Genomic DNA, 25,740 nt, shown 5'->3' with positions numbered 1-25,740 from the left:
ATACTTACTGTGTCAAAAGGCAATGGAACACAATCCAAAATCTGCTAACTCAATAAAAATAATTATTTGTATTATGTATTTTATGTATAACAGTAAAGTACTTTTAAACATTCATCATGACTAAAATTTAAATTGTTAGCATGATGGCATAATCAAAATTTCATTATATAACTGACCGTGAAACTGAGAGGCAGGAGAAGGCTGTGACACTGCATCAGTTGGTAGGCTGTGTACAATGACAGCAGTTGCAGTTCTCAAAGTATTCCAGTTTCTTCAAGAATAACAAGATTTAGAACTTTAATACAGTGTTCTCTAAACTGAACATTCTTTCACTGTTAGTAAATTGATATTTCAAGAAGGGGTTATGATTTTTGTAGTGAGAAAACACGGGTAGCAAAGCTTTAAAAACTAGCAAACGTATGGACCAGGTTGATGTAGCCTACTGAGATAGCTGAAAACAGTGAAGAGTTTTCACTAAATGTTATTTAAGAAAAAACACACCTGTGCAATGAAAGGGAATGCCCTTGTATGGATAATAACTGTCTGAAAGATAGAAACAGATGGTAGGAATAAGCAGACAGGTTTCAAAATTAAAGGAAATCACATGTAATTCTTTTACAATCTGTGTTGAACGCCTTCTGCCATTTCTGCTGAAAGGACTGGAGAAGGCACACAGGAACAAGACAGAAAGTTTGCTGCCAACACCATGTTATTGAGAGTACTGCAGGCAAGAGTTTAACAGCAAGGAGCTGCCAGACTTCATGTTGCTGCAAACAACCGGGCAGTAAATAAGTGAAACTTCATGTAGACAAATAGAAATGTGTTACTCTGTGTGTGTTTGGAAACATCCTAACTTCACTGGTATAACTATGGGCTTCAAGTTAGATTTCTGCACTCCAGTGGAAGAGGACAATATGAGCTCACTGCTAGTCAAGAAAGAATAATAATAAAAAAAACCAACATCAAAAGCTAAGAATTACTGGGAAAGGAAAAGAAAACAAAAAGTCATTATGCAATTATGAGAGTTATGTTATACTGCATCTTACATGTGGTGTACAGTTGTACCTTTTTTCAAAATCAGAAAAGTACAGGAAAGGATGCTTATGAAGGCTGAGAAAAGATGGAATAGACAAAAAAAAATTCTAGTCTGCCAAAGAGAAGGAAAGATGAGTGGATTGAAGAAAGTGAAGAGGAAGTGAGCTTTCTTATTCTCTTTTTTATTCTCTTTGAATGACATAACTGAATAGATCGAATGAAAGAACAGATGTTGGGTTTACAGCATGCATGCTGTATAGTACACACTTGCATTTTGGAAAGGTTTGTCACAGGACTTTGTGATTACCAAACAAGCTTACACTTGCAAAAAAGCTTTGGGCAGATAAGTAAAGGCAAGTCTGTCAGCACCTATTAAATTGACATATTCTGTACCTTGTTTAAGGACATCTGTGGATTAAATCCTTGAAAGCTAGAGGAGTATTCTGGGTAATTACATCTGTCTGCTTGCACTCTCATACTCTTAATCATCTGCTGTTGGATATTCCTGGTGGCAGGACCTCTCCATGGTGTATCCATCTTGTCTGTATTCTCAGACTGGAACTAGGAGCCTCACTTTTCACAGTGCCTGTGCCGAGCAAGTCCAAGCTCCTGCCTTATGAAAAAGGCAACTCTTAGAGGAGCAGCCAGCACATTCCACTTTCCGTGATAATCCTGCTCTGGCTTCTTTCTCTTTTCCTGCTATAGATTGCTTGGATAATTTTGAAAAAGTTCTTTACCTCTTAAAAAACTTAAAAAAGTTTTAAACCTCTTTACAGCTAAACTATCTGCTCTTCATAATGTGTACAATTGGAGCTGTTTAAAATGGCTTTATTCTTTTGAAATTGTAAAGTGTTTGGAAGTCCTTGTGTCTGAGCCATTGTTTGTGTGTGAAATGTGGTAGTTTAATACCTAAACCTGGCACAATTTCATAGCTTTAATAATTCTCAGTATTCAAAAAATAATCGTATACTGTGTTTTTCAACAAATATAATGCAATGAGATATTATCCTTCCTAAATGCTGAAGTATTCAGGGCATGGGAGGCAGATTAGACTAATCAGTGCCTAGACAATAATCAGCCTAGTCATACAACAAAATCTGCATTCTTTTAGTTATTGTCTAATTCAAGAAGTTTGGGCAGTGCAGGATAAAGCAGGCATTTCATTTCAGCTGCAGAGGAGATCCAGCATTTGCAGGGCAATGAGCTATTTGTGATGTTAACAATCTAAATGACTTTTATTGATAATGACAGATGGTTCTTAGATAATGTGCTCTGAGTCGTCTGTAATATGTTTGGAATAAGTCTTCTGGAAGGTTGTACATCTGTCTTGAGATCTTTTGCTAAAATATTTAAATCAAGGTCATTGTTTATATTTGACTTTAAATAGCTTTTAGCCGTTAGTCTGCATTTCTGTACATCGAGAGATCAAACTGTTTGTAACTTCAAAAGCCACAAATGCAAAAGTATAATAGGTAGCAGGTGTTAGAAAAGGCAATTATGCATTACCTGTTTTACTCAATTTTCAAAACTGTCTGAAACTATCCACTGGAAATACTTTGTAGCCTAGATTTATCTCTGAAGCATGATGAATTTATAAATCTGTAGAGGGATATGCATTTTTTTCTCTAATGAATTGCATATTTAAAGCTATTTTGTTTCATTTAAAAGAGACCAATGAAACTTGTATTGGAAAAAAAGGTTGAACTGAAAGATCTCAAGAAAAAGCACAGGTTCTTACATACTTCCAGATTATTTTTTTTCTTCTAGTCCTCAAAAATATTTTCAATTTCCAATTTGCAGCCCAAGGGTTTGTCTTAATTTATGCCACTTATGTTGACTTTCTGACTATGGAAGAACTTTATTTAAATTGTGTGATAACTGAATGAATTCCTGGGCTTTAAAAACCATAATCTTAGGGTTTTACCAGAAAAAAGAATACTGTAATGGTCTCATTTGAATAGCCTTGTAATGTAATATTGTTTGAGTCCATATAAGAGAGAGCAAAATAAACTATTTTGCCAGCAGCTTCTGCAAAGTGACTTAAAATGATGCTTTCAGATAGTTTTCTTTAATCCTTCTCCTTTCTCTCCTATGCTTTTCAAAGCTTACATAATGCTGGAGGAGGAGAAGAAAGGAGAATTAGAGTATGTATATTAATACCACACCACGTTCCTTTCAGTTCCCATTTTCTTGCTTGTGTAGTTAAAGAAATGTGAACCTTTAGTATAATAGATAGTCAGGTAGGATAACAAGTAATCTAGTACATAAAGTACCCTGAATAAATAATCATTATTAAAAATGAATTTTTCCTGAATTTTTTTATTATTTCTTCACCTGCAAAAACTGTCTTCCTCTTCTTTAGCTGACTCTCAGCAGTATTTCTGTGCTTTTCTTTATCTGTTGAGCAGTCTCAGTGCAGCTTTATCTGCATCCATCCTGTAACCATAATTTTTCTGCTTCCTTGCTTTCCTGTTTGAGTGCAAATGCTCAGGCTGGTACCGTGCTCTTCAGTGCTCTGTTCTGTGAAGTACATCTAAACACAGATCATATTTCACCAGGTGATGGTGGGCTGGGCTTCTTCTGAGTTGGCCAGAAAGTCTTCACCAGTTGACAGCACAATGCTTCAGAGTGGGCTTCTGGAAAATGTGTTTATGTTCTCTTCTACAGACTTGATTTAGTCTTAAACTTAGTCCATTGTTTTTTTTTTCATTTTCATTGGATGTTACTAATCTTCCTTCCAAATGTGAAGAAAGGTTGTAATTTTTCTGAGATTATTACTCCAAAAGATGAACTTTTCATGTATGCTTAAAGGGTACATTTAAAAAATGTGTACTACAAGTCAGAAATTGATCATAGTTCAGTGCTGAGAAAAAATAAACATGTACGGTTGCTGTACATGACTCTAAAAATTTAAATACTTGTTCTTGTTTTAGAGATGAAAATGTTATAAAAAATTATCAGAAGCTGGACTTTTTAAAATACTGCATGTTCTGTAAATTTATTCACACAATAAAGTAGGAAGAGGATTGTTTCTTTAGAATTGGCCTTCTGCATCTTTAGAATTGTTTTTGATTATTTAAATTTTGCAATAATAGTTTCTGATGCGATAAGTGGTAGCAGCACTTTGCTTACAAGTGTGTCTTCTTGAAATACCATTTTATGCTTTTATATATTTGATTTTCCATCCCAGAAGAAATGCCAATACTGAAATAAAAGACATTGATTTTTCAGGAGGTTGTTAGTGAGTACATAATTCTGTAAAACTCTAATACTGTAAATTGAAATTTACTTTAATTTTTCTGATTAAGACAAACTCTAGAGAGAAGTGTTGTTTAAATCACCATAGGCTTTATATGTCCTGGGATTTTACAATGTTATTCAGGTCATGTTATTCAAGAAGATTCCTAGAGTAGGAAGACTATCACAAGATGTTATAATCCGAATCTTCTTTTTCAGGTTCCAAAATTAACTAGTTCCTTTTTCAGTTCCAACTACACTTTTAAACTTAAAAATTCTCTGCAAATAATTGTCATTATCTTGTTTCAGGATTCTTACTGATTTGGTGGACAGGAGGATGTGTAGTTTATGTAGCTGCCAACATGGTGTTTGTAGCAACCCCTTGTATTACACTTTGCACTTCCATAAGTCAAGGGCAAAGAAGTAAAAGTTGTAGTAGATTGTTTTTTCTTCTCCACTTATGGTATCAGTGACTTTACTTTCTTGCACTGTTACAAATGTTATGTGTAATATGCTAAACACTGTGATCATCTTGGTTAAATAGCAATAAATTGTTATTTTATCACGTTATGTTTTAGATAAGAAGTTGTTTCAGTTCACTTTACTTGAGCAGAACACTGCAGTTTTCTAAAGAATAAACCGTTTCTAAATGACCAGTAAAGACTACGAAAAAGATGTGCTATACTTAGATGCTACAATTAGATCTTATAAATGATTTAGATATCATTTAAGTATCCCTAAATTTTTCAGATTATGTAGTTTAAATTTATAATTGTTATTTTAATATGCTATTTTAATGAGATTTTTCATAACATTGGTTCACAGCCATCACATTGATAATTAAATCTAATTATTTTTTCAATTCTCTATGGTAAAGAAAATAACACCTAAGATTAATTTCATAATTCAAGAGAACTTGGTGAAGTCTTCTAAAAATAGGATCATAAGTTTTTCCAAGCTTCTAGGTATAAAATCTCAGTTTCTAGGGGGAGTTCTAAGTGACTGAATCTGCTGACTTGAACTAGAACAGAAAGCTGCAAGTCTGAGTACAAATTCGAGTTGTAAACATTTTGTGTTACAAGGAGCAGGTTTCTTCTTTTAGTAAAAACCTCTGATCTAGTCACATATGCACCAGGTTTTATGTTTTTAAAAAACTTAAATTTTTCTATAGCAGAATCTATAATGAAAATCTACTAGTATTAAATGATACTATGCTTAACTCCCCTGTACATCCACACCACAGTGTTGAGCAAGTCTGTATGGTATTTCATGCCATCAGAAATGGAAGAAATGCATCTGTAAAGAATTAATTTACATAAAAGAAATGAAAACCTCCCCTTAATTCCCCTTTATTACAGATAATAGCTATGAAAAGGTTTGGTATAGATGACATACATACATTTTTGTAGTAGGGAGAGAGAGATGTAGCTGACATTTGTATTTAGCAGTGAATACCACAAAAATACACTTATACACTTGGGGTATATGGTGATCGAAAATGTTTGTATATTGAAATGATAATTTATTTTTATTTTTTCTAGTCTGAACCAGAGGGTTTTTCTCACTTCCACTTGTACGTCTGTGCTGCCTTTCTTGTCAGGTGGAGGAAAGAGATCCTGGAAGAGAAGGATTTTCAAGTAAGTGAAGGGGATATTTTTTAAGCACAGGTGATACTTTATTAAACTTAGCTCCCTTACATTACTTGGGAATAAATTTATGACAAAATAGTAGCCGTTGCAGCAAGACTAATGGTGTCTGACTGTTAGAGTTGCTCCAAAACTATTGGACTTGAAATGATGGGCTGTAAGCAGTAGATGTATTTTCTTTGTGCATTCTGGAAAAAAATGCTGGTTTAACAGAGACAGTATTTGAAAAGACAATTTCTGTTGATCCTGTTAAAAGCAGAACCTTGATATTTCACCAAGAGATTTTCTGAAAAGTTAACTGCATTTTTTTTTTAAATCTTAAATGCATCACTGAAGTGATAAAGTGATATTTATAATATGTCATCTGTTTAACACTAGACTTTTACAAGGTGATGTTTATTCTTTCAAAACAGCTAGGCAAGCAGTCTTTTAAAATATGGACCCTGTTTTTCAGTAGGAATTATTAGGACTGTAAATTTACTTCATGTTCCTATATTTCAAACCCACTTTTTTTCAGCACAGAGCATATCAGGGATCTGAATATGATAAATTGGCAAATCATTTGCATACCCCGGTTGAAGTTGTGTTGTGAGCTGGTGACACTTCACTTTCGTAGAAAGATTTTAAATTGAATTTTACTCTACGATACACATGCAGTGCCTGAAAGGGATTAAGGTCCTGTTTACGGGCTGACTGTAAACAAGCCATGTTGCAAAGCCTGCCCTGAAGAAATGGCCTGTTACCAGCTTATTTTCTTTCCATCTGACTGAACTCTGTTGCCCTTTACAAATGAACCATTGTGTAAATTTCTCTATCACTTCAATCTATTTTATCTTTCTTCATAATATCATTTATTTAGAACATTTTAACTGTTGTTACCCATCTTTGCAATAAATAAATGCCTGAGGGCTCAATATAGCAACTTTAATTTATTCTACCTGCTAACATGCCATATTTTCTTGACTTATGGTATTTTGTCAAAAACAACTTTAGTATTGGCAGTCAGGCATTTTAACTAGGATTGTTCACTGTTAATCCTTCCTATAAATTTTTTTCTCTTGATTTCCTGCACCAAAGTTCATAATTTTTCTTCTCTACTGTATTTATTAGAATTATGTTTAAAGTAAGCCATAATCCCAAGGTCTAGTACTATGGAGATTTGTTTTGTTCTCCTTATAAGTTTTTAATTTGTTTACTTAATCAGTTATTAAAGTATGTCTTTATGGTTTAATTCTTTATATGCTATATGAGCTAGACTATGAAGCACATAACTTAGGAACACACTGAAACACATTTATCAAATTGCTTTATCTTGCTTACAACATAGAAATGCAATTAGTAGTTTTTAGGATCTGTAGACTAGTGTAAATTTTATCACTATCACATCTTAGCACTAAAAGGCTTGGCTTTCTTTATTATGTAAACAATAATTTTAATTATTATTCATTAAAAATAATTTTAAGACTTTTTTAGTTTAATCATTTTAAGTGTTACCAATTCTCCAAATAGTACTTCTCTCCCACAGGCAAGAATCTTTGTTATTCTGCTTTGTTAATAATAACAGTAGGCCATTGCCCAGTCTTCAGAATAGTAGCTCAAGTAAAAGGCATTCAAACTAAATCAAAAAACTGAGTTTGGTCTGTACTTGGAGTACTCTGATTGCATTGAATTCACATTATTGAGAATTGATAGTTATAGTACATTTTCTTTGGAAATTTTTTATTCTGTAACTACATCAAGCATCATCAAAACATGCAGCCAGCCATTTCTCTTGCATATCATGTGTTGTATTTGTTTTTCTGCGTATGACATTGATATGGCAAGTCTCTCCTATTTGCCAGTCAGAAGGTCTGGTTCTTTAATACTGCATGAGAAAACTCATGCTTTTCTTTCACATGTCTATTTGACCCCTTTTAGTATAATTAAAAATCTCACCGTAACCTTAAGGCAGAATAATTTCCCCAGAATATCAGATATAATGATATGCCAAATGAGACACTGAGTTGGTTTTCAAAGGCCAGTTTTAAAGAACTTAATTTTTCAGTACTGTTTTCTTATTATTTGATGAAGTATATTATCAGTAATGGGACAGACTGGTCAATGATAGAAATAAATCTTTATTCTTAAACTACTTATTTCTGTTCTCTGAAGTATGTCCTGTTGCAAACTTGAAAAGTGAGTAAAAAGGTATAGTGTTTACTCTTCCTCATATGAATAGATTAATTAATAAATTTATATGCCAAACGTTCAGCTGTGCATGATAATAGTCCCTTATCACAGCCAGCATGTGTGCATGGCTCTTGGTTTGGTTCTGGTCCTTTTTTTTTTTTTCCAATTTGTTGCATAGCAGAGAAAGAAATTCTGAAATGAAAGGAGCTGGGCTGGCAGGACCAGTACTGCATAGTGAAAAAAACCTGAAAATTTCTTGGTACTTGGATTACATTTGTAGAATTAAGTATTACATCAGAGGAAATAAATTTCAGTGCAGGCAGTAGAGAAAGAAACCAGTTCAGGCTGCAGATGTTGAAATAATATGTATACTGTAAATATTAAATATATGCACGTGCATAATAATTTAAGCTTGTAACAGAAGCATATAAAACTGTGCTCACTCTAGTCCCATATTTTTCATGTTTGAAAGGGAGAATAATTTTCTCACTGTAAGATGATAATGAAGTCATGATAGAAGTTATGTTCATTTTAATCGGAACAAGTTACTGTTCTTACTGCCATCTTTAGATAAGATCTTATTGTAGACCTCCTCTGAAACATCAGATTTTCAGGATAGCGTAAGAATTTACAGTAGACAAGTGAGCAGAAAGGTGATGCTTTGTATGTAAATCGAGAGCAATTTACTACATTATTTTTGTATTTGTCTTATGTCTCTGCTTCACGAAAACTGGCACCCGTTGACTTTCCACAGATGTTTCCATGCCACTTGTTCATGTTATAAATCATCCCTGAGTTCTGTAAAATACAAAACAATGGCTTAAAAAGGACAAATATCTCGAACTGCAGTATTTGGGATGCTGAGGAGAGGGAAAGTGTCACTTTATAGTTCATAGTTTATAGTTGCTAACATTTTGTCCTGCTCAATAAAGGTACCAGTAACCTTTCAAGTAAGCTTTGATCTTACTTTGAAAAATGTTATTTAATGCAATGAGCTATTTGATGTGATGATATGTATGATATGTATGATGTAATGAGGACAAAAATGATGCAATTTTGCATTTATGTTAATGTTGCTGAATAGAATGATAGTGTTTTACTTATAGTTAGTGCTTGCAATTCTCTCATGGTACTTCTAGAGAAAGAATCTTCTTTTCCCACATAGGGTACTCCACAAAGCCAGATGCAGAAAGTGAGTTTGGGTAGCTCTGTAGCTCCATTCATATTTTGTATTAGCAGGTTTTACTTCACGTCAGGGGACAGAGAACAGTAGGCAGACTTTTAGACCTTTAAAGGAAGGCCTTTAATTCCTTTGTAGCAGATGTGATGTTTTATAGGATCAGATGGGGAATTCTTGGCTTATGGTGTTTCTGTTGATAGTATAGATGGTTATGTTAGTTCACTGGTTCCATACTAGTTAAAAAGAAAAAAGGTGGTAACTGTAACGTAGATAAAAATACATTGTCTTTTTCAATGTGATAAATTGTGACCTGTGATGTGAATGCAAAATGTGAGTTCATTTAATTTCTAATATGTAAGCTTCAGTAAATACAGATGCAAGTAATGAAGACCTGTTAATCACCATGTCCTAGACTTTGACTTATTATTAATTTTCCTAACCATAGACATAATTCCAAAATTCTCCTGAATTCTTGAGACTTCAATATTTGCTATTAAGTGAGAAAATATTTCAAGCATGATTTTGATTATATTCAGAGTTAAAAATATAATTAAAAATATGTGTGTCACAGGATATATGAAAAATTTGTAAGGGCATAGGAATTCAGGGACTGGGTTCAGCTGTCATACTGAAGATAAGGTACTAGTAATGATGGACTGACACTAGTTTAACTGTTAGATATTAGAGGTTTAGTCCAAATTTTTGTTGTAAGCAAGTTATAATTTTGTTGACATAGGTGAGATATAAAAATATATGCAATTCTATAGCAAGAAATCTGTCTTGCAGATTTTTTCCTCTTCATAATTCTAAGATACAGACTCTTCTGTCTGTCTGACAGACATTTTCACCCATGCTGTCATCAACTCACATCTTTATTACCACAATGTCCTTTTCTCTGGCTTTGACAAATGCATTTCTGCTGCATTTATATTCACCCAGACTGCAAAGAAGCTGTAAAGATCATTTTTCAGTCCATCATTTTTTCTTGCTTTGCATCTCCTTTATCTCCCCTTTTTTTTATAGCATCAAGGAAATCTTAGCTGCATTCTCTTCTGAGGCCTTTACTGGACTAATGCCGACACCTTGCATAGCGTCTCATATTCCGTGCTGAGATGCTGCCTGCCAGTTTATCAGCCAGTGATGACAGCCCCATCACACACCTGGGTTCTCCAGAAAGTGTCTGTGCTATCTCCCATGTTGACTGTCTTACTTAAATGGAGCACCTGATGCAGACACTCAGTTACTTTGCTCTAAATCCTTATGTGAGGTCTGTTTTGCCGCAGTAGCCAGAATAGATATTGACAGGTGACAGTCATACTGACTGTTTTTTTGTTGCTTCTTTTTACTTTTTTGTGAATTTGTTGTCTCTTGTTTTATACTTGGTTCCTAAAACCTTCAGAGCAGTGACTGTCCTTTGTTCTAATTTGTAAAATCTATAAATAATGATTCTTTAATCATTGTTTTACATGAATACTAGGGAGAAGGGAGTGACTGCATCACCAAAACGAATGTGTGCACAGTTGTCTGTCCTATTATAATTTAGGTGAATGCTCTTAATTTTTTTCTGACTTTATGTACAACCACAAAGGAGTCCATAGCTTTCATTTATCATCATTTGGACTGCTAACTTTATTAAGGGTATATTTTTTTATTTCACTCTTTGTGTAAACTAACGTTTCAATTGAAGTAGATTCTTGCATTTGACCTAAAATCATTTGAAAGAAAAAATTTTAAAGAAAGGCAAATCTAATCGTATGCACCTTTAAGAATGTGCATTTGCTATAGCTACACAAGTAAAATAATGTAACTGCACTCTAAAAATAGGATAGTAGATGGGTACAGAGGAGACTGAAAACAAAGTAGGAAGACTAATCCATACTTGTCTGCATAATTAACAAGTTGTAGTTTAAAGTTTAATTTGAATATCCTTCCTAGTGATGATCGACTATAAAAACACATCATATATCAGAAATGTTATTTTATACCAACTATTTATGCTCAATTACAGTAATACAGGTTTCCTTAATATTTTATGATCTTATTTCTAGTTTATAATGTGAGCTTTTAAAGAGTTGCCTTTACTGTATTAAAGGACTGCTTGCTTTATATGATGTGAGGCATAACCAGTGAATAATTTTTTAATTTAGCTGGTTGGTGTGTGTTGTGCAAGAAATCCAGTTCTCATTGGTAATCCTGTATTTTTCCTGTTTAATACGTTATTTTTCCTCAAAAGCTTAGCTTTTAAATTTGTAAAGCTGAGACTAGAAATCATAAAAAGCCTCAACAAACAGAACCCTCACTTTTGATTTATATTTTATTCAGCTGGCGATGAGCATATTTTCATATCTAAATTTACCTATTTTGCTTGACTTTATAGGCCAGTAGTTCATAATAATAATACATTACTTGTGTCTGAATTTTTAAAATAGTATTTAACTTGCCTCTAATATTGCATAAAAGTTTTGGGTTCTGTATGTGAATTTGAAATTTGTACATCTGTTTCTGTTGATTGCTTTCCATCTGTTCCCTCTCCCAGAAGCCATACTTCTTGAAATATTTGGAACACTTGTACATAGTAACATTGCAAGTTACATTACAATGATACTGAATTGCAAGCACCTTTAACACATTTGTTTGCTGCTGAAAATCAGAAGTTACTCTGTGCTATAAACTAGTCTAGTATTATCAGATAAGCCACAGGAGTCAGTGAAAAGTAAGCCTTACTCTCTCAAAAGTGATTGAGCAAAAGTAGAAGTCCTTGGGTAGTCGATTAATCTTGCTTAGGGGAACATGTAAATACCTGATTATTGCAGCCATGACTGTCCAGTTTTTCACAGACCCTATTCTACCAAAGAATATTATTTTTTAAAAAAATCTATACTGAAATAAAATTGCCAATCAGAAGGATGCAGGACACTAGCTCTACAGGGCTAACATTCTGTATCAATAGGATGTGTCTTGAGAATGCAGCATGGAAAGTAGAAAGGTGAAACTTTTGTGATAAGAAACAGGAGGAGAGTCTTTAAGTTTTGATATTGATGTAAGTAGACTGGATTTTTTTTTTCATCTTTTATCTGTCACTGTAATCTTTATTGTAAGTGTTGAAATTTAGTATCTTTATTTCAATTTTTGCTCTAACCGACTTGAAGTGTCATTTCAAGGCACCTGGCTTTTACCAAGTCATTTATTACTCAGGAGTTTGACACATCTGAAAATCAAAAGTACTGGGACATAGTAACAAGTGCTTTCTTCCCCAGCTGATTAGCTGAGAATATCTAGAAGGGTAAAAGATACATCACAATAGAGGCTGCTGTGGCTGTTTCTAGAGGAAATGTATTGGAGTTTAGAAGAATATAAAGAGTTGTTTTCCAGTGATTGTCAGCTGCTTTTGCTGGCAAGTAGATTGAGAGTATGCTTGGAGAGCAAAGGTCTTAAAATTTCTTGTGTCACTCATCAGAACAATTTGGAGACATAATTTGACTCGTTACACACAAGTGTAATTTGTTTGCTATTAAAGAAAATCTTCAAGAAGGAATATAGTAATTCATAATCCTTAATACTCTGTTTTTTCCTCCATGTAAATGTCCATTTGAAAAACTGCGTTTAGACAGTGTTTTTCTTCAGTTCCAAATTAAGATTCTATTTGAGTAGTTTGCTTTTGTGGTAATCAGGGAATATTTTACAATATTAGATAATGCATCAGATTAAAAAGTTCAAATTTGAACATCGAAAGTGCAGCTTTTTGCTTGGATTTCATGTGCAATATACAGCAATTCATTAACTTCTTTCTTTCACGTGGAACAAAATCTTTGACAGCAGATTTAGTGCATTTGACAGCTGAGTTTTTTAATATCCTATATTAATAGCACTGGGGTGTAACACTAATATTTTTCTGTTTTCTTCAAAAGAATAAAGCAACTAGATGACAAAATTAGCAGTCATTTTTATTTGCTAAATCAATTACATCTGATATTAGCTAATATTTGTCTTCCTTACATTTCAAATATTAATCTTTTAAGTAACAAAAGAGGGATGCTTACCATGTACATAGTTCAGTACAAATATTGTAGGTAAATATGATTCATGGTACAGAGACCAGATAGATTGAAATCGGTTACATTATGTAGTTGGGCTTAAGCCTTTATCAAATAAAGCCCATCCTGTCAGCCAAGTCTAAATTAGAAGTAAAGTAACTTCAAATTACATGTGAAGCCAGTGGAAAGACATGAGTGTGAGTCAGTCACTTTGGATCTTGTCCTCTTGAAATATTTGTTTCACCCTGTATATTACAAAGGATCATGGTATTGGCAGAAATTAGAATTAATCTTTTAAATGTCACTATTTATTGGTCTGAATATTGAAGATTCTTTGGAGACTTGATTGAAGATTTGAATGTCTCTGCAAGAGAATGTTTCTCTGCAGAAACCATTTCCTGCACTGACTATTACCAGAGATGTTGTCAGTCAGGAGGCAAGAGGGGAGTTTTCAAGCATCCAGTAGTGACTCTGGTGGAGCCTGCTGCCTAGAGGGAGAGAGGGACCATAATTCCACTTGTAAAAACTGCTGTTGTGCAGAGAAAAACCGTGGATTGTTTTTATACAATCCCTACTGCTTGAGAGAAGCCTTTAAATTGTTAATATTTTCATGAGAAAGAAAAGGCATACATTTCTTTAGCATTCTTTGGGCTAGAGTTACTTGACTGTGTGAAATTCAATAAGGCCAAATGTTGGATCCTGCATTTTGGTCACAACAACCCCAAGCAATGCTACAGGCTTGGAGAAGATTGGCTGAAAAGCTGCCTGGCAGAAAAGGACCTTGGTGTATTGATTGTCAGTCAGCTGAATATGAGCCAGCAATGTTTTCGGGTAGCCAGGAAGGCCAGTGGCAATCTGGCTTGTATCAGAAACTGTGTGACCAGCAGGACTAGGGAAGTGATCCTGCCCCTGTAACTCAGCACTGGTGAGGCCCCACCTTCAGTACTGTGTTCAGTTTTGGGCATCTCAAGACAAAAAGGACACTGAGGTGTTGGAGCAGTCCAAAGAAGGGTAACAAAGCTGTTTGGAAAACATCCCTTAGGAGGAGCAACTATGGATGTTGGGACTGTTTAGACAGGGGAAACAGAGGCTGAGGGGAGACCTTATCACTCTTTACAAATACCTGAAAGGAGACTGTAGTGCGAGTGGGGTTGGTTTCTTAGCACTGGCGACAGATGACAGGACAAGTGGAAGTGGCTTCAAGTTGCATCAGGGGGAGATATGGGTTAGGTATAAGGAGAAACTTCTTGTACAGAAAGCACTGGAACAGGCTCCCCAGAGAGGTGGTTGAGTCTCCATCCCCGAATGTGTTTAAAATTTAATCACCTGAATGTGGGTGGTGCTTGGGCACACGGTTTAGTGGTGGGTCATCAGTTATAGGGTAACAGGGTTAGGACGAGGCTGAGCTTGATGATCTTGAAGGTCTTTTCCAGCCTGAGCAATTCTATGATTCTATGACTATGAAGAGAGTCTTGATCCTTCCCTCTGTCTGTTCAGCTCTTTTAAAATTATTACTAATATATGAATTTAAGGAAATTAGTATTGTAGTTTTGAATCCAGTATGCTTTTGGTAGCAAAGACATCCATGTGGTGTTAATAGGAAGGTGATTTTGAAATGTACAGACAATGAAATGTCTAGTTTCTCCTGCTAAACATTGTTAAACTCTTGTTTAGTAACAGATTTTATCCCTTCACTGTACCTCAGTGGACCTTAGAGGGTGCTTTTATTTGTAGTTAGTATGTAAAATCATACTATGCATTCTATATACTCTTGTAATAACTGATTTAATGTATTTCACTGATTTGTTTTAAGCCTTTCCATTACTATCCATTTGGTAAATTGACTTTTTAACAGAACAACCTGGTAAACAATATTAGGAACACATCACATAGTCCCTGACTACCTACCATAATAGTTTGTTCAGAATCAGAGTTTCTTGAAGAAGAAATAAAAGGGATTACAAAAAACACAGGATGCAGAAAGTTAACTGAATGTAGAACTTTATAATTCCAGTAAAAATGGCATAGTAATTCTTTCTCAAACTCTGTGTACCCTAAAAATGGTAGGCTCTATTCACTTTTCAGTGTGGTTGGTCAACTTTTCCTGTTTGAAAATTGCTTAGTGAGACTTGGGTTAGATTAAGTGTTTTTTTCCTGATGTATTTGTTGATGTGTTTGTTTTAATTGCAGTAAAGTATTTAATATGACTTTATGTCCCTTACTTGATAGCTTGTGTTGAAAGTTGTCCTTGCAGAATGAACTGAGACCAATCATAGAATCATAGAATAGGCTGGGTTGGAAGGGACCTCAGAGATCATCGAGTCCAACCCTTGATTAACTACCACTGCAGTTACCAGACCATGGCACTGAGTGCCACATCCAGTCTCTTTTTAAATGTCTCCAGGGACGAAGAGTCCACTACCTCCCTGGGCAGCCCGTTCCAATGTCTGATCACCCTTTCCGTGAAAAAAATCTTTCTAATATCCAATCTGAACTTCCCCCGGCACAATTTAAGACCATGCTCTCTTGTCTTACTGAGAGCTGCCTGGGAAAAGAGCCTAACCCCCACCTGGCTCCAACCTCCTTTCAGGGAGTTGTAGAGAGCAATGAGGTCTCCCCTGAGCCTCCTCTTCTCCAGGCTGAACAGCCCCAGCTCCCTCAGCCTCTCCTCATAGGATCTGTGTTCGAGTCCCTTCACCAGCCTGGTTGCCCTCCTTTGGACCTGTTCGAGGACCTCAATATCCTTCTTGAACTGAGGGACCCAGAACTGAACACAGTACTTGAGTTGAGGCCTCACCAGGGCTGAGTACAGGGGCAGAATCTCACCTCCTTGGACCTGCTGGTGACGCTGTTCCTGATACAGGCCAGGATGCCATTGGCCTTCTTGGCTACCTGGGCACACTGCTGGCTCATGTTCAGCTTCCTGTCAATCCAGAATGAAGTAGGCCCAGAGAGAGCGACAAAAATGATTAGCAAATATAACTGTTGGAGTGAATGAGAATGACCTGGGCTGAATGTGATGTAATTATTGTTGATTTAAAGAAGGTTTATCTACAAATAATGTTACAGAAACTAGTTTTCAGGTACATATATGCAGATGAAGTTCCTAAAGCATTCATGCATAAGATACTTAATGATGGATAACAACATTTTCCTGAAGTGTAGCACTTTTTTTTTTTTTTTTTTTTTTTTTTTTCCCATATTCTGAAAATGTGGAAAGGACTAAATGTTGCAGTGCTCAACTGATGGTGGATTTTAAAGCATATTGTGCTGTTGTTGTCAGAGCAAATGACAAGGCAGAAATGATGCAAGTGTCCCTCTGTGGTTCTATAGCAATCAAAGAAAGTGATTTCTCCAGTTACTTCATCAGTATTTATTAGTGAGAAACTCTTTAAGTTTCTCTCCTGTTCACTATATCTAATTTTAATGTGTGCTGAATTGTAGAGTCTCAGTAAGAATCTAAGAATTGATTACAAAAAGAGGAAATTCAGTAATAGTTATTTTGCAAGATTACAACTAACCTACTGTCATACAACTATTTGAGATAGAAATTTTACAATACTCTTTCTAAAGTGAGTTACATGGGGGTTGCTTTTGTGTTTTAAAACAACTATAGATGTATTTTTACAGCTGATGGCACCCATATCTATTTTTTTTTCTCCACATTATCACAATATTACACAGTATGTGACAGAATCATGGGATTGTTTTGGTTGGAAAAGCCCCTTAAGATCACCAAGTCCAACTGTTAGCCCAGCACTGCTAAGTCCGTCACTAAACCAAGCTGTAATGTTTAAGTAGTTCTGCTTACATCTAATAATGACACTGTATTTCATAATTGAAAGAGAATACTATTTTGCTTATGCTGCTAAACACTGAAATTAATATTATATAATAAAATACAGAAGGTTTGAAAAATATAATTTGTTTAATAAGACTTTGGGGAATATGCAAGAATAATGACTGATTTTGTTCACTTCTCCATAAAGTATTTCCTTGATAATCCTCTGGGGTTTTCAATGGCTTTAAGTGAACCAGAATAATAATTCAGTTTATACTTCAGCTGAGTTGTTTGACAAATTCAGATCACCATTTTTAGTAAGTGCCATAGTTGAAGAGTTAAATTGTACATGGAGAGAAAAAAGACAATCTTTTGAATATTTTGAGTAAGACCTTGGGGATCCAGAGCCATGCTGCTGTTACATAAATATAACCATAGTTTTCAAAGCATATTCACTTGGGCACATTATGAATCAATAAAATGTAAGTTCAATAAATAGACTTGAAAACAAAAAATGTTTTGCAAATATGCAGAGCAATTGAAGTATTATTTGCAGAGAATTTTACCATGATGTCTTTCCATTTTATAGTTGAGACTATCACATATTATTAATAATGCATAATAAGTTGCTGGCAGAAAATGATGTTAAAAGCTGAGCTGAGGTTTCTACATCCATATTCTGGTATCATCCCTCTTTTTAAAAAGTGCTGTTTCATTCTGCATGTGCTGCTCTTAGCTGATCTTAAATGAATACCAAAACCAGGTAAGACTTCTACAAACAAAATGAAATTGCAACCAGAAATTGTGGGATCGGCAAAACTTCAGTGGTATCAAATCTCCCTTCATGTTAAAAAAAAAAAAAAAAAAAAAAAAAAAAGCCACAAATAAGAAAAAACAACCAGAAACATCTGAACCAGAAAAGGCTTGCTTTGCTTTCTGTTTGGTAAAAAAAAACAACTGTACTTTTAAATGCGTTCATCTATATACCTTCCAACCATGATTTGTGCAATGAAATAACACATAATGTGTAACTTTCCATGTTTGAATTATCACATATTTAACATAACAGTTTGCTTTGTGGAACTGGAAGGGATTTTTGGATCTTTCAGATTTGACTGGATGTTTCTTATCTGTCCAGATTTCATTTTTGCTTCATTACAGCCATGTGAATTGTCCAATCACAATTAGTTCTTTCTCAGAGTAAATGTTGAGTTTGTCTTAATTGCAGAATTATTATATTTTGTCTTCAGTAAAGTGTTTGTCATAATAATTTGAGCCTTAGGATAAAAATATCTACATAATAGAGGATATGTCCTGTAGAATAACCATGCCAGACTATGAATGTGTCAACAAATAATTCTGAAACAAAGTTAACTAATAGCAGTGTGATGGACACCAATGGAATTCGGAAAGTTGACCAAGATAAAATGAGAAATGCTTGAAACATGAAACTGGAAGTTACTTTAACATTTAACATTTTGTAATGTCCATTTCTGCACCTAATTGGGAGAGAATTAAATGCAGAATAAATATTGATTTAACTTAAGGAATAAAGACATGACCTAAAAGTATGTTAACTGATTCAATAGAAGTTACAAAATTAAACAGACTGGAAAATATCCCAGTTTATTTCAGGGCAACTGAAGTCCAGATTTTCAGCAAAAAAACTTCACTATTTAAAATTATACTCTTGGGATGGGTTGGCCCTTTCTGGATGCCAGGTGCATACCAAAGCCACTCTGTCACTCCCCTTCTCAACAGGACAGGGAAGAGAAAATAAAACAAAAGGCTCATGGGTCAAGATAAGAACGGGGAGGTCACTCAGCAGTTATTGTCACTGGCAAAACAGACTTAGCTTGGGAAAATTAATTAATTACCAATCAAATCACAGTAGGATAATTAGAAATAAAAGCAAATCTTTAGAACACCTTGTGCTACCTGTCCCTTCTTTCCAGTCTCAGCTTCACTCACAATTTCTCTACCTCCTCTCCTAAAGTGATGCAGGGGGCTGGGGAGTGGAGGTTGTGGACAGTTCATCACATGTTGTCTCTGCCACTCCTTCCTCCTCAGGGGGAAGGACCCCTCACACTCTTGCTCTTTTCCATCATGGGAATCCCTCCCGTAGGAGTCAGTCCTCCACGAACCTCTGCAATGAGAGTCCTTCTCACAGGATGCAGCTCTTCTCAAACTGCTCCAGGTTGGGTCCCTTCCACAGGGTGCCATCCTTCAGGAACAGACTGCTCCAGCATGGATCCACCTCATGGTCACACGTCCTGTCAGTAAACCTACTGCAATGTGGGCTCCATGTTCCAAGGGGACACAGGTCCTGTCGAGAACCTGCTCCTGCCCAGGCTCTCCACAGAGTCACAGCCTCCTTGGGGCATCTTTGCTTCAGTGTGAGGTCCTCCATGGGCTGCAGGGGAACATCCTGCCTCACCAGAGTCTTCCTGCAGAGGAATCTCTGCTCTGGCACCTGGAGCACCTTCTCCTTCTCTTTGCAGACCTTGGTGTCTGCAGAGCTGTTCTTACATATTCTCACTCCTCTCTTCCTGCTGCTGCTGAACAGGTTTTGACCCCCTTTTAAAATATGTTATCTCAGAGGTGCTGCCACCCTGACTGGTGAGCTCAGCCTTGGCCAGAGGTTGGGGCTATCTTGGAGCCAGCTGGCATTGGCCCTGTCAGACATGGGAAAAAGCTTCCAGCAGTTTCTTAGAGAAGTTGCTCTGGTAGCCCCCTGCTACCAAAACCTTGCCATACAAACCCAGTACAACTTTCTAATGAATAGTGGCTGAGTGTATTTGAAGATTTCATCAAAATTGGAAGTTCAAATACATAGTTTTCTATAGGAGGTATCTTCAGATGATCAGTGCAAAGTGTTGTTTAGTGATTGGAATAAGGACCAACTATAAAGTGAGATCCAAGCTCTTATTCTAACTCACAATATTTTTATGGTCAAATCTGTAAATTTCATTTCTGTTTTGAAAAGTGACCCACATCCTAATGACACCATTACTCAGATGATTGTGTATAGGCAGTTGTTGTTTTCACAATGAAGATAAAAAGTTCATCTCTCTGATTCAAGTATCTAGAAACTAGGTTGAATTTTGTGCTTTCTCATTGCTGACATCACTTACTCCATTAAAAACCTACTTAAAACTATAAAGGATTCCAACGATGATAGTTGAACCCTACACTGGAAACTGTGTGTCTTCCACCTATTAACTATTAGCTTATATCTGTGAAACCTGAAGTACAAGGAAAGATGTAAAAAGTCAGATAATAGTGGTTGGGCTTGCTTTCATTGGGTATTTTTTAATCTACTGCTTGTTACTAAAATTCACTCATGTTGTAAATGTGAGTTTCTTGCTAGGACACTGCCCTTTAACTGAAAGGGTAAAATTTAGTGTGAAAATAAGATTTGCATTCCTTGCATGGTTTTCACACATAACTACCTAAAGAATGTATGTTTCAGTCTGTTTTGGATAAAAGCAGTGGCACTACCATATAATGTTCCAGATTACTGCTATATTAATTTCTATTTATTGGTAACATTTCTGGAAGCATACACTAAATTTTGTAGGAATTTTTCATGGTGTGCAGTAAGAGCATTTTTGCCCCATATGCAAGGAGGGGATGGAGTAGAGATGCTGTAATTGTCAAAACCATTGAAAGACCAGCTGCAGTTAGAAAACCAGCTGAAAGTAGCTGTCGCTGTATGTCTAAACTGCAGATGGGTCATGTTTGCAGCTGATACTTTGATAAACTTTAATGTGTGTCTTCTTTCTTGGCCCATTCACTGAATTAAAAGCATAATCATACTCAAGACAAGGATTTTAGTGCTTTGCTTAGAGTCAAATTATGTACTAGACTTAAGATGTATCAGTTTCAGAATGTTTCATACTTTTAAGAATTAATTCGGCTTTTCAAATTATATGGTGCATCATCTGTGTCTTACGTAGATGACCCTGTAAGTGTTTATTGTGTAAATGTTCTGAGCTGCCCCTTTGACATCAGGTTGGGTATTTGGGTATTAAAATCTAGAATTTTCAATGCTTTGGCTTTTTAAATAAAATCTTGTCAGTAGTTGGGAAAATGAAATCATAGAAGGGAACAATTAATTATTTTTTCTTGCTGTTGATGTCTGTAGGAATCTTTTTCAAATCATCTGATTATAGTTGCTAACTAGAATTGCTGAAAATGCACCATAAGAAGCCCTAGAAAAATCCATACCACAGAATTCCTGAAAATATAAGGAAAACAGCTAAGGATAGTTTCTTTGGATGAAAGGAAAATAACTGTTACGATCTCAACTGCTGTCTTCATGTGATTAACAGCTAAATTTTTTATTCCACAAAATATGTTTGTATACTCATTGAAACAGAGTTCTGTGTGACTGTATCTGAAAGTTGTAATGCTTCTTTATCACTAGAATTAATTTCACCCGAAGTATAAACTTTATATATTTTAATGCAGGCAAGCAAGCGTTTTTTCCTCTTGACATGCAGTTCATCATCTTCTCTGGCTCTGACCATAATGAAGTCTCCCATCATAAAGTAGTGTGATAGCAGCATAAATATAATGTAATAACAGCATGATTTAACAGCATGAATCAGCAGTGGATAGTTGTGCCTTTCCAAATCACTACTGCAGCTTCGCTGTCTCAACAGAATGTTATAAAGTAAATGAGGTAGCACTGAGGTTGGAGTGGTTCCAGTCATCATAAGCAGACTGACTTCATGCTTCTGGGGCTGCAAGGATGCTGTCTTGTCCCATTTCAGTCTTGCTGAGCGTGTGATCATTTCCCTGGTGGCAGCATGATCACTTACTGATAAGTGATACAGTGTAGGTCATGCATGTGAAACTGTAATGAAAGAATTTGACATTTTATTACATTTATTTATGTTTCCTATACTATTCAGAAAGAAATCCATTCCAGTTAAAATTATTTTGGATGTTTTTCTTTATTTCCATAGTCTTTGGTATTTTTTTTTCTTCCGTGAAGAGTTTGAATACTCAATTACTTTTTGTTAATATATCTCCCACTTTCAGCTTATCAGTGATCTTCTTAGTGGGGTTGTTCTCTTCATGAGCAGGCATCATTGTACACTTAAGAATGCTATCCAAAGGCTTTTCCTGATAACTTGCAAAACTGTAAATGGGAAAAAGTTATCCAAGGATGATAGTGTAAATGAATACTGTGTGTCCAAATAATAATAAGAAATATGAATACTGTCTGCAAAAAATAACGTGATGCTTATTATTTTCTTTTATGGATTTTAATGAGAGGCTTGTAATATTTAAGTTCTTCCTGGGTCAGTGATGAGTTTTGTTTATCTAAGAAGACTTGGTGGGAAGAAAATAATATTGTTATGTTAATGAAGATAATGAAGATAATAAAAATACAATCTTTATTATAGGAGTTGAATTCTATCAGATTTACTTAGCCAGTAATTTTGTAATAATCATTATTTATCTAGTTACATGGCCAGTTTTCTTATGATGAGTTAAGAAGAACATACAAACCTTTTTTTCCCCACTGTCATATCTTATAGTTTCATTTATTTCTTTATTCCTGACAAGTGAATCTATACTAGACAACAGACAAGAAACAGAGTGAAACTGAGTATTGTTATTTAATGATATTATGTATCTAGTTGATGTAAATGTGCGAGGTAAGGGTTTAAAAATATTTTTTATATAATTGTGTTCAAGAGGGCTTTTTTGAGTCAGCTTTTCTGCGAGTCTGTAATTGGCATATTCAGCAGGTAATAAAAATCTGTGAGTGACACAGATTTACCAGTCTGACTAAGTGAGGAGGACAGAGCATCTGCATACAACAATTTTGAATCACTTGCTCAGTTGTCCTCTTCAGGCAACCTGTATTTTTACATAGTCTAATGAAAAAGTTTTGCAAATACAGGGTAAGTAGAATAGGTCATGTCTGTGGAGTGAGAGACTTTATCCTGAGATGTGTGGCTTCTGAAGGAATCCTAGAGGGCATCTCTGTATGGGCTTCCAGAATCATGCTATGGCACATGGAAGTAATCAGATTCTTAAATTAATGAGAATAAGAGTTTGTTTTACCTTTTGGTGTTTTTTGGTGTTTTTTTGTGTTATTGGGGGCTTTTAATTTTATTTTTTGTTAATACTGTATCCTGTTCAGATGTCTGAAGGCAACAAAATAGAAGGGGTTTAGAGAGAATGACCCAACTGCTCAAAATATTTAATTTGTCAATCAGAAAACCAGTAGGTAAATTGATTATCATATGAGAAGTTTGATAGGAAAAATATCCTAAGACACCAAAAAATAAGCAATGAGTTTCTGCAGTTCTTAAGGATTTTATATCAATGTTTTTCCTGAAGGGAAAATTTAAAAAAAAAAAAAAAAGTTTAGATTTAATTCCTATTATCTACACAAGAGGTCAGACCAAGATAAGTAATGATCTTTCCTGACTTTAACATCTATGACTTTGGGAGTCAGCCAAAAAATTGTGTTTTGTATCTGACAATATTCCCATTAACATATATAGTTGCTGTCATGTAGAGATACAGAAAACATCTGAAGTTCTCACAGTTGCTGAAAGAATTCAATTAATTTGCTTTAGAGTTGACATTGCAGTCATCATTTTTAAAATACGTACTATGTCTTTGCCTTCACAAAGTGACCTCTTAAACATTTCAGTATCTAGTTATTTTTACTTATCCTTACCAACTAAGAAATGTACAGTGTTAGAGCTACATTGACATTGTAAAATCTGAATCTGAAATTGTGGATCTCTGTAAAATCTAGTTGCATAGAAAAAGCACTGTTTTATTCAAAAAGGCTTCCATAGTTGTTGGATAACCACATTTTAATTTGATTTTTAAAATTTTTTGTCATTATGTCCAATAACACAATTGACCTGGAGAAATGAGTTCTTTTTGTTCTGCCAGGAAGTTGTGCCCTTCCTTAGCTTGGAAGCCTATATGAAGGAACAGGAAATACCTATATTTTCTGTCCTATGGATGCTGATACGAAAGTCCATACAGGTCCAGCAATGCAACTGGCAGGCTGAAGGAACACCTTGCAAAATTGGTGTCACCTCTCATCTGCATGGATTGTTCTGTTCATTCGGATTCGTGCCCCTGTACTCAGCGCTGGTGAGGCCACACCTCGAGTACTGTGTCCAGTTCTGGGCCCCTCAGTTAAGGAAGGATATCGAGGTCCTGGAGCAGGTCCAAAGGAGGGCAACCAGGCTGGTGAAGGGACTCAAGCACAGATCCTATGAAGAGAGGCTGAGAGAGCTGGGGCTGTTCAGCCTGAAGAAGAGGAGGCTCAGGGGAGACCTCATCACTCTCTACAACTACCTGAAAGGAGGTTGTAGTGAGGTGGGGGTTGGTCTCTTTTCCCAGACGACTTTCAACAAGACAAGAGGACACAGCCTTAAGTTGTGCCAGGGGAGATTTAGGTTGGATATTAGAAAGAATTTCTTTACGGAGAGGGTGATCAAGCATTGGAATGGGCTGCCCGGTGAGGTGGTGGATTCTCCGTCCCTGGAGACATTTAAAAAGAGACTGGATGTGGCACTCAGTGCCATGGTCTAGCAACCGCACCGGTGGGTCAAGGGTTGGACTTGATGATCTCTGAGGTCCCTTCCAACCTGGCTAATTCTATGATTCTATGATTAAAAGAAGGCAGGGATGTGATGCAGGATGTGTATAATCTGGAGAGATTTCCTTTAAGCCTTGATATTGCATGTATTTTTTCAGATATTTAACTATCCAAGTTTTGAATCAAATCTTTCACACAATGAAAAACTGATTTTATTTTGTCCTGTATGCTTCCAGGAAAAGCACTTTCTGATTATTATAAGGTATTTTTCTATCATCAACCAGTATTTTTACTTATTTTCAGTAAATACCACAAAGAGATCTCTGTTTTCTCCATTTCAATATAAAAAAGAATTTTTATGAACAAATAAAAAAATCTTGTTCTTCCTGAGCAATTTAAGAGACCTGCTAAACTAAATGCACTGGCAGGACTTCCATTTAGTTAGTAATTCACAGCTGTCACTGGAGACATCTCTCTACTAAGAAAACTGTTTTCTTTCCATGTTTATTTCTTCAGCAGAAACCACTGCATAACAATGTCAATTATTGGCCTTATCAGTGTGTAACACTGGAGAAGACTAAAATCACAGGAGCCTGTACACTTGACTACCAAACTCAATCAAAACTACTGATAAGAGAACAAAGAGAAACTAAAAGCTTTTGGAGTATGAGCTGAATAATAGGATGAAGTGACATATGCCTTTCTTTGAGACAAGCGGATGGAGGAGGATTAATTTTCTTTCTTTCAATCTTCTTTTCTCTCCTATGGTTTCCTAAACAGTGGTACATGTAGATTTTACTGTCTTACAACAAAATTGTCTCATTGCAACTGCAAGGCAGTACAAATAACAGGAATTTAAATGGTTATTGTTTTGTCATCTACTTGTAAATAAATTGGATTTAAGATTTTTCAGAAATGCTGTTATAGCAGATACACTATTTCCATCATAACTTCTTAGTTAGCTTTTTCAGCTGCCATAATGAGCAAGATCTTTACACATGACACCTTGTTTTCCTTCTGTCATGTATTTTGCATTAGACATCCTTTTGCAAATAAACAAAAGTTCC

At 35.4% G+C, this 25,740-nt stretch overlaps 1 protein-coding gene across 2 annotated transcripts in view; it reads left to right on the top strand.

Annotated features, from left to right (window-relative positions):
• TBC1D22A (TBC1 domain family member 22A) overlaps positions 1-25,740 on the top strand; it is a 162,356-nt gene that overhangs the window by 118,477 nt on the left and 18,139 nt on the right. Inside the window, exon 12 of one of the 2 annotated variants that reach the window (XM_071733833.1) lies at positions 5,814-5,909. The exons of the other annotated variant lie outside the window; for it this stretch is intronic. Coding sequence (XP_071589934.1) covers positions 5,814-5,909 — 96 coding nt within the window. The remainder of the gene's footprint in view (positions 1-5,813; positions 5,910-25,740) is intronic. 2 annotated transcript variants of the gene reach the window in all.

Source organism: Heliangelus exortis, chromosome 1 (genome assembly GCF_036169615.1).
Source record: "Heliangelus exortis chromosome 1, bHelExo1.hap1, whole genome shotgun sequence".
NCBI lineage: Eukaryota > Metazoa > Chordata > Aves > Apodiformes > Trochilidae > Heliangelus > Heliangelus exortis.
This window is presented reverse-complemented; position numbering and strand designations above follow the sequence as displayed.